This window comes from Scomber japonicus, chromosome 22 (assembly GCF_027409825.1).
Source record: "Scomber japonicus isolate fScoJap1 chromosome 22, fScoJap1.pri, whole genome shotgun sequence".
Classification (NCBI taxonomy): Eukaryota; Metazoa; Chordata; class Actinopteri; order Scombriformes; family Scombridae; genus Scomber; species Scomber japonicus.
In genome coordinates, this window is record NC_070599.1 from 28,066,414 (window position 1) to 28,081,064 (window position 14,651).

A 14,651-nucleotide genomic window follows, 5' to 3' on the forward strand; every position below is an offset into this window, starting at 1 on the left:
TGATCAATTTGGCGTGCTCGGCTGGTCTAGACCTCTGCGCGGCCGTTCTGGCATCTGCCTGAATGCCAGACCGCCCAGTCCGTCACTGTTTGAAAGAGTTGGAGATCGGTTGACGCACTGAAAAGCTGGGCCAACAAACCACAACCCTGACACACATCTGAGGAGCAGAGAGGAAAAACAGTCACGATTTCAACGCAAACATGTCAAAAAGACAGTTAAAACATTCAGAAGAACGTGTCGCTACCTCCTCCCGTCCCGTAGGCGGAACAGCGTGCATTAAGAGGTTAAATTTACTTTTCTTTTTTCAAAAAGAAGGAAGAGTTGCATGACACTTCAAAACGAGTCAGAAAAGCCTCCACAAGCGGCGACGAGGGCAGCTGCAGCGGTCATGTTGATGGTCAAAACCGGCTGCAGCAGGAGGCTAGCGCCGCAACAGCTAGCCGGGTTCACCGACAGCTAGCCGGGTTCAACAACGGCTAGCCAAGCCGGGGCAAGAGGCTGGCACCATGGCAACAGCTAGCCGGGTTCACCGACAGCTAGCCGGGTTCACCGACAGCTAGCCAAGCCGGGGCAGGAGGCTGGCACCGTGGCAACAGCTGGTCAGGTTCACCGCCAGCCGGAGCAGGAGCCAGTACAGTGCTAGCAGTCAGCCAGGTGAACCACCAACAGCCGGAGCAACAGGCGGGTACCGTGGCATCAGCTAGCCCGGTACAACAGCCGGAGCAACAGGCGGGTACCGTGGCATCAGCTAGCCCGGTACAGCTGGAGCAACAGGCGGGTACCCTGGTATCAGCTAGCCCGGAGCAAGAGGCGGGAACCCTGGCATCAGCTAGCCCGGTACAACAGTCGGGTACCCTGGCATCAGCTAGCTCGGTACAACAGCCGGAGCAAGAGGCGGGAACCGCGACATCAGCTGGCTTACAGGAAGCAGGAAGATTCAGCAGGAGAGGAGTGTGGGACGTCCAGCGACATGCTCGTGATGTGGGGTGTTTTGGACAACTAAATATGGTGAGTCTACTGTCTACTAATAGGCCGCCGTGCCAATCTTTGAATAATAATAATGGAAGATATGTGTGATTTAGTAAAAGCTTTGTTTTACACATTAGACCTGTTGACTGTATACTGTAAGTCCCACCTGTGGTGATGTGGGCATTGGCCTGTGCTGTGCGGAGTATAGTCTAAAATAATAGTAAATGATCGTCATAACATTTGTACCATGGAAATTATTGTAAATTGAGGCTTGTAAGTCCCACAGCGTGGTGAGTGGGCATGTTCATGTTGTTTTCAGCACGTTGTCTCTATATGTTCCGGGACCTGAGCCCGTCTCGTCATCCCTGAGCTGTCATATGTACTTTGCGTTCCGGCACCTTATGATTTACAAATTAAGCACTGGTTAGAGGTACTTGTACTTTACTGTAGTACAGTTAGAGGTACTTGTACTTTACTGTAGTATTTCCATGTGATGCTACTTTCTACATTTATTTGACTTTATTTAATAGAACAGTTTAATATAAAGTAAATCTCAGGTTCGGCTTTACTGCCCTCTGCTGGTCAGAGCACACAACTGTTACAGTAGAATTACTTCTGGGTCCAATAGAGGCCCAAAAAGCATTTTTCTCTTTTTTCAAATTCAACTTTTTGTTCATGGAGCACAATGATTTTTACACACAACAAATGTGTAAAAATCATCAACAAAATCTTTACTTTTCCTAAATATTATTCTAATAGAAACATTTACAGCAGTTTAACTGTAAGATCATCACATAATAAGAAGCAAAGTTACAACATGATTAAAAATGTTTGATTCATTTTATTGTTTCTGAATTTCTAGAAAAAATATAAAATGGATCATCAACATATTTTTATTCTTTTTCATTCAAATGAAACATGACTCATAAAGTCCAATCAGAGTCACATAACTGCTGATTAAGCATCTCTGCTCTGGTTTCCTGAACGTTTTACATTTGATTTTATATTTCAATCATTACTTTTAAAGCTTGTCTGTTTCCTCTTTTCAATCTTTCTTAAAAACAAACTTTTTTACAATCGATTTCTCTGAACTCAGTTTCTTCTGTTAGTTTTCTCTGTTTCACTAATTCATGCATTAACCTCACTGCTTCTTCTTACTGGATCTACTCTAGTTCAGGTTTCTCTCTTTGGAAAGCTCTTTGTGAATTCTTTTTATTATTAATCTCATTACAAAGTTTCAGTTTTGTCTTTTTAAACTTTACTTTCTTTTACATTTGGATGATTTTTCTCTTTGTGATGAAGAAAGCTCCGTCACTGTCAGACGGACAGTTCATCAACACATTTGTCAGTCTGGTTTATTATCTGGGACCAATCAGCTGTGAGAGACTCTACCAGGAGCTGAAAGATCCACCACGATAAGGTGGCGATCCAAAGAGGGGTTCAATAAGAAGTCACACCTGAACCTCCCAAAATAACTGAAACAAGATTTCTAACAGAACTTTTCTTCAGTTTTACTTTGATTCAGTTTTTACATCTGAGTGTCAGAGATGTTACAAGTGATGTTTTAATTCTCTTGCAGCTGCTGAAGAACATCTGAATCATCAACAGGCAGGTCTAAATTATTCTCTGAACGTCCTTTACGCTTCTTGAAGATCATAAAACCAACAAGACCAACAGCAACAAGAGCAGCAAACAGAGTAACTGGCAGAATTACTCCAAGATGTCCAGGCTTGTTCAGATCTGGCACAATTACACTTGAATCTCTTCTCCCTGAGAGTTTTCCAGACTCTGAGTGTTTTCCATCCCTTGAGTTTCCACCTGTTGGACCTGCAGAGCAGAAACAGGTGTGAGGTATCAGCTGTCAGGTACAGTCCAGAAGTATTTGGACAGTTCCACATGTTTGTGTTAAAGGGTTTTATTTCCCTCACAGTTCTTTCTATACTGATGTAAAAAGAGTCACATTAAAGCTGAGACTTTAATGTGGTATCCATTATTTTATTTACAAGTCAATGTGCTGAAGCCTGAAGAACAAAACATGTGGAACTGTGAAAATGTGATCATACTCCTGTCCAAATGTGGAGCTATCATTTCTCACATCCACAAACTCACCTGTAACAATCAGGTAGACGATGCTGATGAGTTCATTATCAAATGCAGCTCTCTTCCTGCGTCCTCCTCTCCCCTCTACATATCGACACTCGTATTTTCCTTCATCATTTTTGTTCACGTTCTTCAGAATCAGAGACAGGTCACCGTTCTTCATCTCATCGTCCTCCAGCTGCACCCGGTTCACATAAGATGGATCCTGGTCTGCTGTCACCAGGCGCCCACCTCGCTTGAAGTAGATTTGTCTGTCAGGGTCAGATCTGACCCACTCAACACCTCTTATGATGGCGTTCCTTGGAGCTCGACATGGCAGAGCGACAGTCTGTCCAGATTCTACTAGTATCTGTGGGTCTAAAGAACAATAAAAAACATCCAGAGGAGATAAATCAGTTTTAAAATTCTTCACTTTTTATTTTCCATCATTAAAAGTAAAACAAGTGAATGTTCTGTATTGGTATAAAATGTGATGTTTGTCATTTCAAACTGCTCATAAATACAGAATCTGCTGTTATTATTAATACAGGTGAACTGAACTCCCTTCCATTGTGTTCCTGTATCTGTCTCTTGTGATGTGGGCACGGTCTCATTCTCTCCAGATCATCTACAGCTGAAGTTCATTCCACTAATCACCTCCCAGCAGTAGATCTACCCAGCTCAGAGCTCCACTCACTGCCAGATTGTCTGTTTCCCTTCGGGATGCTATGGCCAAACCTCATAAACCTAGTTTATTGCTACTTTTGTTCTAGTGTTCTTATTCCTTGCGTGTCTCTGCCTCAGATTCACCTGTCCTGCTCGTTCCCTGCACCACAACCTCCTCTGGATCACCATCCCTGCCCTGCCTTCTCCTGCCTGCCCACTCCACCGCTCCAGACGGCCAGCTCCACAACCCTCCTGTGCTGGATTCTAGTCAGCTTGCTCATTCCCTCTGCTTCACTTTCAACTCTTGTAATCAACATCTTGAAAATTCACTGTGTAGTTCCTAGTCTTTATTCTTCTAACTGGTTTCCAGCCGTCCGTCTTCTTCTGCTTATCCTGATCGGGTCGCAGGAGCAGCAGCCTAAAGCAGGGAAGCCCAGACTTTATTCTGGGCCACTTCGCCCAGCCACTTCGTCCAGCTCTTCCCGGGGGATCCCGAGGCGTTCCCAGGCCAGCCGAGAGACATAGTCTCTCCAGCGTGTCCTGGGTCTTCCCCGGGGTCGTGGGACATGCCCTGAACCCCTCACCAGGAAGGTGTCCGGGAGGCATCCTAACTAGATACCCGAGCCACCTCATCAGACTCCTCTCAACACAGGAGCAGCTAACTGGTTTCAACTTAACTAATTGTAACAAATGGCACCACTTTACAGTAAGTCTTCCCTTATAAAGACTTTGTGAATGGTTAATAATTGCCTTGTTAATCAGGTTGTGAACCCTCTCTAAATCTTTAATAAGCTGTCATAAAAAAGGGTAACCTGCTGCTCACCTATACCATTCAGCCAGACGGTGCTGGTGAGTTTAAACGTTTCATCTCTATAGCTGTCTCCTGTCGTCGTATAGTAACACATGTATCTTCCTGTATCTCTGCTGTTCACGTTGTTCAGAACCAGAGACAGTTCACCGTTCTTCATCATCGCATCTTCCTTCAGCCACACCCGGTTCACATAAGATGGATGTTGGTGTGTTGGGTCCAGGTACTCTTCTCGCTTCAAGAAGACGTATTGCTGAAGGTCAGTTCTAGTCCACTTAACAGCTTTTACGGGGACACCGACTGGAGCTCGACATGGCAGAATGACATAACGTCCAGGATTTGGCGGTTTCTGTATTGATTCAGCGCATGGTCGAGGACGTGGTGGCTCAGGACGTGGTGGTTCAGGACGTGGTTGGTGAGGACATGGTGGTTCAGGACGTGGTGGCTCAGGACGTGGTGGTTCAGGACGTGGTTGGTGAGGACATGGTGGTTCAGGACGTGGTGGCTCAGGACGTGGTGGTTCAGGACGTGGTGGCTCAGGACGTGGTGGTTCAGGACGTGGTGGTGCAGGACGTGGTGGTTCAGGACGTGGTTGGTGAGGACATGGTTCAGGACGTCGTTGGAGAGGACATGGTTGAGGACATGGTTGGTGAGGACATGGTTGGTGAGGACATGGTTGAGGACATGGTTGGTGAGGACATGGTTGAGGACATGGTTGGTGAGGACATGGTTCAGGACATGGTTCATGACATGGTTCAGGACATGGTTCATGACATGGTTCATGACATGGTTGGTGAGGACATGGTTCAGGACATGGTTGGTGAGGACATGGTTGAGGACATGGTTGGTGAGGACATGGTTCAGGACATGGTTGGTGAGGACATGGTTCAGGACATGGTTGGTGAGGACATGGTTGAGGACATGGTTGGTGAGGACATGGTTGGTGAGGACATGGTTGGTGAGGACATGGTTGATGACATGGTTGGTGACATGGTTGATGACATGGTTGATGACATGGTTGGTGAGGACATGGATCAGGACATGGATCAGGACATGGTGGTGGTTCAGGACATGGTTCATGACATGGTGGTTTCGGTGTTGGTCCAGGACATGGTTCATGACATGGTGGTTTCGGTGTTGGTCCAGGACATGGTTCATGACATGGTGGTTTCGGTGTTGGTCCACGACATGGTCGCTGTATCTCTAAAGAACAATAAAAAACATCCAGAGGAGAAAAATCAGTTTTAAAATTCTTCACTTTTTATTTTCCATCATTAAAAGTAAAACAAGTGAATGTTCAGTATTGGTATAAAATGTGATGTTTGTCATTTCAAACTGCTCATAAATACAGAATCTGCTGTTATTATTAATACAGGTGAACTGAACTCTTCTATTTGCACATTCTGTGAGTCATTTCTAACTTCTGAAGGATGAATAAAAGATGAGTTTCACTACATTAGGCAGTTCCATCCATTAGTGTTGTTGATGGAAACATGTGGCAGCTCTACATTATATAGTGTGTGTATATATGAATATAGATTATTTTTACCCTATGGGTAACACTTTACTTGAAGGTATTGTCATAACAATGACATGACACAGTCATGAACATTATGTCAATGTCATAAACGTTTGACTGTTGTCATTAAGTGTTATTCAGTTTCTGTAATGACAAGTTGACATTGTTTGGGTTGTCTTGATTATGACAACTTGACAATAACTAAACATTCACCTATTTTTGTGTTTATGGAAAGTTCATATAATTATCATAATTAGATGTGCAAGGTTACAGACCAATTCTAGCACTTGGACATAGATGTTTGACAGGATACCCAAGACTGACTGACATGACACCATTTTGACAGTATAATTAAGAAATTCTTTGATCTCAAGTAAAGTGGTAGCGTTTTGATTTGACATTAACATATCATGAATGAGTCAAGTTTTCATAATAAGGACATCCCAAACAAATGTCAAGTTGTCATGACAAAGACAACTTCTGGTCTTGTCACTTTGATTAATGTCAACTTGTCATTACAAAAACCGAATGACACATAATGACAACAGTCATAAACGTTTATGACACATTCTTGACTGTGTCATGTCACGGTTATGACGATACCTTCAAATAAAGTGTTACCTTTTACGGATCCACATCACTGCAGTGATGTGAAGTGGAGGTTTGGCTCCAATGCTGGAGTCCAGTCTGACACACAGTGTGGAAACAAAGCTCCAGTTTAACTTTAGGATCTAACAGATTTTTAACTATATGATGAATCAGAAAAGAAAATATTAACATTTGAGTTTATTCTGAAATCTGTCTCCACTTCCTGTCAAACTGCAGTGATGTGCAGCTAAACCCTAACCCAATCAATCAATAAAGGGATGTGTCGACCAGTAAGACTTTTGTGGAGGCTGCTTTCGTGTTTCCTCACTCAAAGCTCCTCAGAGCTGAAATAAGAGAACTGAGACGTTCTTCAAAAAGACCTTTCAGACCAACTTCTGGTTCAGGCGAGGAGCGAGGAGACATCAATTAAGAGAATTGAGAAGAAGCCAGGTTACAGCCTTCTGCTTCCATTGTGTTCCTATATCTGTCTCTTGTGATGTGGGCACGGGCTCAGAGCTCCACTCACTGCCAGATCGTCTGTTTCCCTTCGGGATGCTATGGCCAAACCTCATAAACCTAGTTTATTGCTACTTTTGTTCTAGTGTTCTTATTCCTCGCGTGTCTCTGCCTCAGATTCACCTGTCCTGCTCGTTCCCTGCACCACAACCTCCTCTGGATCACCATCCCTGCCCTGCCTTCTCCTGCCTGCCCACTCCACCGCTCCAGACGGCCAGCTCCACAACCCTCCTGTGCTGGATTGTAGTCAGCTCGCTCATTCCCTCTGCTTCACTTTCAACTCTTGTAATCAACATCTATTATATTCAGGCCTGGACTGAGACAAAAATTCGGCCCTGGTCTTTTTGGTCCAGACCGGCCCACTACAATCCACGCTCAGATACTGTGCCAACTCGCGTTGATGTAAATTTAAACACACATGCCCTTAATAACAGTAGTATACTGAACAATATCCCTTATATTCTGGAGACCTGAATAGGCTTGAATTAGTTTTAACTGTATAATGTGAAACTGTTGAACGAGCAATAAACCATAAACACTGACTGAAAAAAATATGTAAAGCATCATAGGCTACATATGAGTTATGTTGTTTGATCAATGTCCATCATGAACAAATTAGACTATAGGCACAAAGAAAGGTGCATGTTGACACTTAAAACACTTAAACTCTGGTGACCTGATTTGGGGGAAGCCATTATAGGTAGAAATGATCAAAAATTGTGAAAATAGCAATATGCTCAAACCACATCACATTGCAACATGTGAGTTGTAAGCTTGCAGATTTGTAATTATGTGGCATCCTTTGATGAAAATAGTGGTTAAGTGGTTAATAAAAGCAACTAATCAATGAATCAGAATAGTATATGAATATGATTGTTTTCCAGTACTTTAGATAACTAGATTTAGGCCTAGTTGTAACACACCACACTATGCAGAGTTTGCTATTTATTATGTTAAGTAAAGTTGATAGACAGTTAAGTAACCGTTCTGAACATTTAATGAATGTTTATTCACACCATGCTGGCAGGATCACACCTGCTTAAGACTGTATCATCACTTCCGCATGGTGACCATGTCAACCTCCTGCTCCTGCACCACCCTGGCAGCGGGAGCCCCACTGTCCGACACCTGCTGCTGAGAGGGACCCACTCCTGAAGCCGCTCCGGCCACGCTGGCCCCCGCAGCAAACATTTCTGAATTTGTTTTGCTCGTCATTCAGTTCATGATTCAGCCCTGAGGTTCACGTTCACTTACTGAGGGACGGTGCATTCAAGGACTATATTATACAATCATTCGCGGGAGACGCAGCGCTGCTTATACATGCACTAAAATATTACACAGTGAAAGTGTCCTCTGTGCACAGTAAAATAACATAACATGATGCTACACTGATGTTAGCAACACAGCGCTAATGTTAGCAGTACTAATGAACGTGAATCAACTCCTCAGCCCTCAGTGCCCTGAGTCAGTGAGTGACTGACACAGCGCCACTTTCAGCAGTTCGTGAACGATTCATTGAACGACATGCTGAGGATGTGAATCTCGTTCACGTACTGTGCTGAAAGTGGCGCTGTGTCAGTCACTCACTCTTCTGTCTCCTCTCCTCTCATTACTTTATGTGTGCCTAAGTCCATTACGATAATGGGGATGGGGGCGTGTGTGTGTGTGTGTGTTTTCGTTAGCCGTTAGCTTGGAGAAATTGATGCTATTGGCATGAAAGCGTATCCCCGCGAAGGGGAAACAGAATCACTCAGAGTCAAAGTGTTGTCGTTCACTGAGTGATTCGTTCGCAGTGAACGAGTGAGTGAGTCGCGGCAGTTCCACTCCCGACCGGCAGCCATGCTCGCGGCTGAGCTCAACTGAACTGAACTGAGAAAGGAACGAATCTGTGATTCAGTTCACTTCGTTCACTCAAAAGATTCGTTCGTTCGAACGACACGTTCGCGAACGACACAACACTAGTGGGCCGGTGCATGTCTCTGCCCCTGGGCCGGGAGAGTAACCATGGCAAGGAGCAGCAAAAAGTAAATGAACAAATAAAAAAAATTAAAAAACGACAGCCACCGGCCCATTATTGACCGGCCCACCGGGAAAAGTCCCGGTACTCCCTATGGCCAATCCACCCCTGCGTGGAGAGACTGTCACTCTGCCGGGTCGAGCTGCAGTCGGTGTCCCCGTAAAAGCTGTTAAGTGGACTAGAACTGACCTTCAGCAATACGTCTTCTTGAAGCGAGAAGAGTACCTGGACTCAACAGACCAACATCCATCTTATGTGAACCGGGTGTGGCTGAAGGAAGATGCGATGATGAAGAATGGTGAACTGTCTCTGATTCTGAAGAACGTGAACAGCAGAGATACAGGAACATACATGTGTTCCTATACGAGGACAGGAGACAGCTATAGAGATGAAACGTTTAAACCCTCCTGCAAACCATATAATTTATATTCACTTATATTCACTGTGTGGTTCCTAGCCTTCATTCTGCTTACTGGGGTCAACTTAACTAATTGTAACAAATGGCACCACTTTACAGTAAGTCTTCCCATATTAATACTTTGTAAATGGTTAATAATTGCCTTGTTAATCAAGTTGTGAACCCTTTCTAAATCTTTAATAAGCTGTCACAAAAAAGGGTAACATTGACCTACTGCTCACCTAAAACAACCAGATCGACATTGCAGGAGGGTTTAAACGTTTCATCTCTATCGCAGTCTCCTGTCCTCGTATAGGAACACATGTATCTTCCTGTATCTCTGCTGTTCACGTTCTTCAGAATCAGACAGTTCACCATTCTTCATCATCGCATCTTCCTTCAGCCACACCCGGTTCACATAAGATGGATGTTGGTGTGTTGGGTCCAGGTACTCTTCTCGCTTCAAGAAGACGTATTGCTGAAGGTCAGTTCTAGTCCACTTAACAGCTTTTACGGGGACACCGACTGGAGCTCGACCCGGCAGAGTGACAGTCCCTCCACGATATGCTGTTATCCGTATTCGCTGTAGCTCTAAAGAACAATAAAAAAATATTCAGAGTAGAAAAATCAGCTTTAAAATTCTTCACTTTTTATGTTTCATCATTAAAAGTAAAATCAATGTGCTGAAGCCTGAAGAACAAAACATGTGGAACTGTGAAAATGTGATCATACTCCTGTCCAAATGTGGAACTATCATTTCTCACATCTACAAACTCACCTCCAGCATCCCGGATGACGACGAGTTTAATCTGATCACCTCTCTTCCAGCCTCCTCTCTCCTCATATCGACACTCGTATGTTCCTTCATCGTTACTGTTCACGTTCTTCAGAATCAGAGACAGTTCACCGTTTCGCATCACATCGTCGTTCAGCTGCACCCGGTTCACATAAGATGGATCCTGGTCTGCTGTGTTCAGACGCCCACCTTCCTTCAAGTAGACATATCTATCAGGGTCAAGGTTAGATCTGACCCACTCAACAGCTGTTATGATGGCGTTGTATGGAGCTCGGCATGGCAGAGTGACATCATCTCCAGGATGTGCTGTTATCTGTCGCTCTAAAGAACAATAAAAAACATCCAGAGGAGAAAAATCAGTTAATTAAAATTCTCACATTTCAAACTGCTCATAAATACAGAATCTCCTTTTATTAATAATACAGGTGAACTGAACTCTCCTTATAGACTCTTTTATTATTATATTATAGCTGTTAGACAAACACATGAATAAAAAGCTGCTCAGAGACATATGAACCATTCCTGCTGACAGAATGTATTATTTATTCATTATTAGGGCCCGAGCACTATTGTGTCTGTCAGCATTATTCTTCTCCTTCGATTTTGGCCATTTCCACACATCATATTTGAACGAACTAGTCCTAGGGATTACATCCTACCAACTTCAAATTCACACAGAATCATCTTGAGACATTGGAGATGAAAAGTAATTCAAATCTTTCTAATTACTTATTCCTGTTGGGTGTGACTGTGCGGACAAATTCAAAGGTTTTTTTGATTCTCTTAATTTTTCTGAGCATCCAATGATGAGCATTTATTCATGAATTACAAACTTCAACTTCATTTCTATAGCACTTTAAACACCACATGGTTGAACCAAAGTGCTAGAACACACACACAAAACACAATAAAAAAGAAATCAAGACTAAAATTACATGAAATACAGTGACAGACAAAGTTAAAAGCTCAGGAGTAAAAGTAAGTTTTTAGGTTTTTCTTGAATATGTCAATGGTGGGAGAGAAACGAATGGGAGGAAGAGAGTTCCACAGTTTGGGGGCAGCAATGCAGAACACCCTGACAGGAGTCCCTGGTAAATGTAAATATAGTGCTTTTCTAGTCTTTACGACCACTCAAAGTGCTTTTACATTACATCTCATTCATACGCTCATCGGGGGAATTTAACCATTCATTCTCATTCACACACCGTTGGCGCAGCAATGGAAGAAATTTGGGGTTAAGTGTCTTGCCCAAGGACACATCAACATGTGGACTGGAGGAGCCGGGAATCGAACCGCCAATCTTCCAATTGGAGGACAACCGCTCCTGAGCCACAGATGACCTCAGTTCAAGGCGTCATAAACACTGTTAGTAATCTACAAATCCCTCCTGTACATAACAGGAAGGAGGCGAGATGATCCAAAGCTGCATAAAACCTACTTGAACAACATTATTGATTTGCTTATCGATTTTTAGTCCTGAAGTGAAAATGACACCAAGGTTTTTTGCATGTAGTTTAACAGAGAGGGTTAATTTCCCAAGATGAGGAGAAATGATGTTGGTTATATGTTGTGGTCCAAGTTAAATCATTTCATTGAGCTGGAGAACGTTGGCAGCCATCCAGGATTTAATGTCTTGAAGACAGTTATTGAGATCAGCTAGTTGCGGGAGCAGCGAAAGGCCAGGCAGACAGGAGGAGCGTGAGGGAGATCAAAATAAAAATTTATTGACTTGTAATCAGATCTGTAAATATCTTTTATCAGTGTGTTTGAGATAGGGAGACCTGGAGAGAACTAAATCCAGAGTGTGTCCTTGAACACGGCTAGTTACAGATTGTTGGAGATCAAAAGATTCAAGTAGGTTAAATAAAATCATGGGTCAAGGCTTCAGAGGGACACCAAATGTGAATGTTTAAACCTCTGAGTATGAATATTGTTGCATTCAGGAGCAATGTGGGAGAGGAGGTCTGAGAATTTGCTGATAAAGTTGATTATAGGTTGAGGGTCTCTGAACACTAGCAAGCAGAAAACAGGTGGGGTGCCATCTATCACAAAAGAGAGAGATTCAAAAGATGTGAAAGGGCCTTTTGGGATAGTGGAGCACTGAAGATTGTGTTTGTAAATTACAGAAACCCTGCCGTCATATACATGTGACCTGGGTTGATGAAATGAGAGAAACCTGAACAAGTGGTTTCAATAAGAAGAAGGGAGAGGTCATTTGGGGTAAACCATGACTCAGTGATAAACAGTCTAGATTAGATTATGTAAATAAATGATTTGTTAAACAATAATCTCACATTTAACAGACCAAATCTGGAAGGAAGGGAAGGGGGAGGTGAAGTTATATCATGATTCATTGAACAGGAAGGGTTGGAGACTGTTTGGTGTCTGGAACAGGGAGACGTTAGACAATAGCGTGATCCGTCCACAAGAGGGAGTTTGTGTAACTGAGGGATGTTACAGTCATTGCAGTGGAAGAGGGCATGTCAAGTATGACAAGTATAGCAGCAAGCATGCGACTCCCCGGCATGTTTAAATGAAGGCCGTCTCTTCCTTACAGAGAGGAGAGCTCCCAGCTCAAAATAGTGAATAAAACCAACATTGTGTGCTATGCAAGCGGACTGGAGCCAGGTATGAAGACAAAGACTCCTGCTACAAACTATTGTTACAAACTATTTTAACTCTAAGAGGGGAGTCTTAATGTAAAGTGTAAATATCACCATGCATTAGGAGAAGGTAAAATAACTTAACAGTATAATAGAATAGATCCACAACAAATTGACAAATAAAAATTGTATTTCTAAATTGTCGCATGTTATTGTGTGTTATGTTATAAGGCCCCAGCTGTTATGAATATCCATAACTCATAAATTAATAAAAGAATTCTCATTATGAGATAACAAGAAATATCAAGATAGGTGAGGGAAGAATCTGCTGACTGACAAAAATCTGTTTATTTAACCCAGATGGAAATAAATGCAGGATTATAGTTGATCCTTCATCCTGCAAAATAGTGACCCTAAACTGATGCATGGGAAATTAGGTTATAACTCATTTATGAAGTGTTTGCAATCTAAGTAATAACTCCTTTACAACCATTAAACCAGCCTTAATGTAAAGTGGTACTGAGGAAACATCAAGTAAAGTAGAAGTACCCAACAACATGTGTGCCGTAAGGTTGTGAGGTTTCCATCTTTGTCTCTGTTATCTAAACCTGCCTCTGCTGTTCAGCTCACAGAGGCTGATCACATGATCACACATATTATAATTAAATGTTTGTCTCCTTCAGTAAATATACAGCAGGACACAATATTATAAATACTTACAGTTAAATTAATATAATACAATGACTCTGAAATAAATAAGAATACCAGTTTAGATTACAGCTAAAAAATGACAAAACACAAAAACGTTGTGTTTCATATTTCCTGGAAACAATCGTACTGTGACTGTTTAAAGACTTCTTTTCTTCCACTGATCATTATTTCTGAGATCATTTCAGTTAATATTAAGAACTAATCAAGAAATGCTGCTAAATACAGACAGAGTACAGAAGTGAAGGAAACTGAGACAAACACACACACACACACACACACACACACACACACACACACACACACACACACTCATCTTACCTGCAGAAGCAGACTGCAGTAGACAGAAGAACAGGAACAGCCCAGTGATGACCGACGCAGCCATAGAACCAGAATCTGCTGTTTCCTCAGGTTCAGTCCAGTTGAACAGTCCACCATCAAACTGAGTCTGAGTAGATTTCACAAGCTGACAGAAACAGCTGAGAGACAACCAGCTAATAATTAATAGAAAACAACAGATAATCCAGATTTAACTGGTGCATTAATTCAGACTTCCATTGATTCAGTCATTTAAATCTGGCCTGATCGTTCCTCTGATGGTTTGAGAGGGAATGAAAAGTTATCAGCAGATAGTCTCTTTAATTGTAAAGTGCAGAGGGGCGGTGCTAACTGCTGCACTAAACTTCCTGTACATTGTTAGGTTTCAATTTATTGTTTCTGTCACAACTTCAGGTTTATAATTTATTTCCATAGTCATCCTGGTAGATGCACATAATGATAATAGGACATTAGGTTTGTGCCACATCAGTGAATTGTGCCGCTCATAAGCACACACTCAACTCTGTCTCTGTGGCTGCAGTTACAGAGCTGCTGCCATAAAACTGCCTTTTTCTCATCTTGGCTCTCTTTCAATGTCAGTTAACTGTCATATCTCTTTGCTCAGTATGTTAGTGGAGACTTTGTCCTCAGCCACCAGGAAACAATT

The 14,651-nt window shown here is 42.6% G+C and overlaps 2 protein-coding genes across 2 annotated transcripts; both read right to left on the minus strand.

Annotated features, from left to right (window-relative positions):
• Window positions 1-2,365: 2,365 nt before the first annotated feature.
• LOC128383676 (titin-like) lies at window positions 2,366-5,231 on the minus strand (the record flags this gene model as incomplete). Its single annotated transcript, XM_053343264.1, has 3 exons — window positions 2,366-2,787; window positions 3,079-3,426; window positions 4,538-5,231. Coding segments are annotated over 3 exons (1,296 nt in total), but the record flags the coding sequence as incomplete, so codon positions are not given.
• Window positions 5,232-9,811: 4,580 nt separating this feature from the next.
• Window positions 9,812-14,247, minus strand: LOC128384142 (uncharacterized). Its single transcript, XM_053343731.1, has 3 exons — window positions 13,988-14,247; window positions 10,338-10,676; window positions 9,812-10,150 (listed from the first exon to the last, which is right to left on the minus strand). Exons 1-3 carry the CDS (start codon window positions 14,049-14,051, stop codon window positions 9,849-9,851), a joined length of 705 nt encoding a protein of 234 aa, XP_053199706.1. The 5' UTR covers window positions 14,052-14,247; the 3' UTR covers window positions 9,812-9,848.
• Window positions 14,248-14,651: the final 404 nt, after the last annotated feature.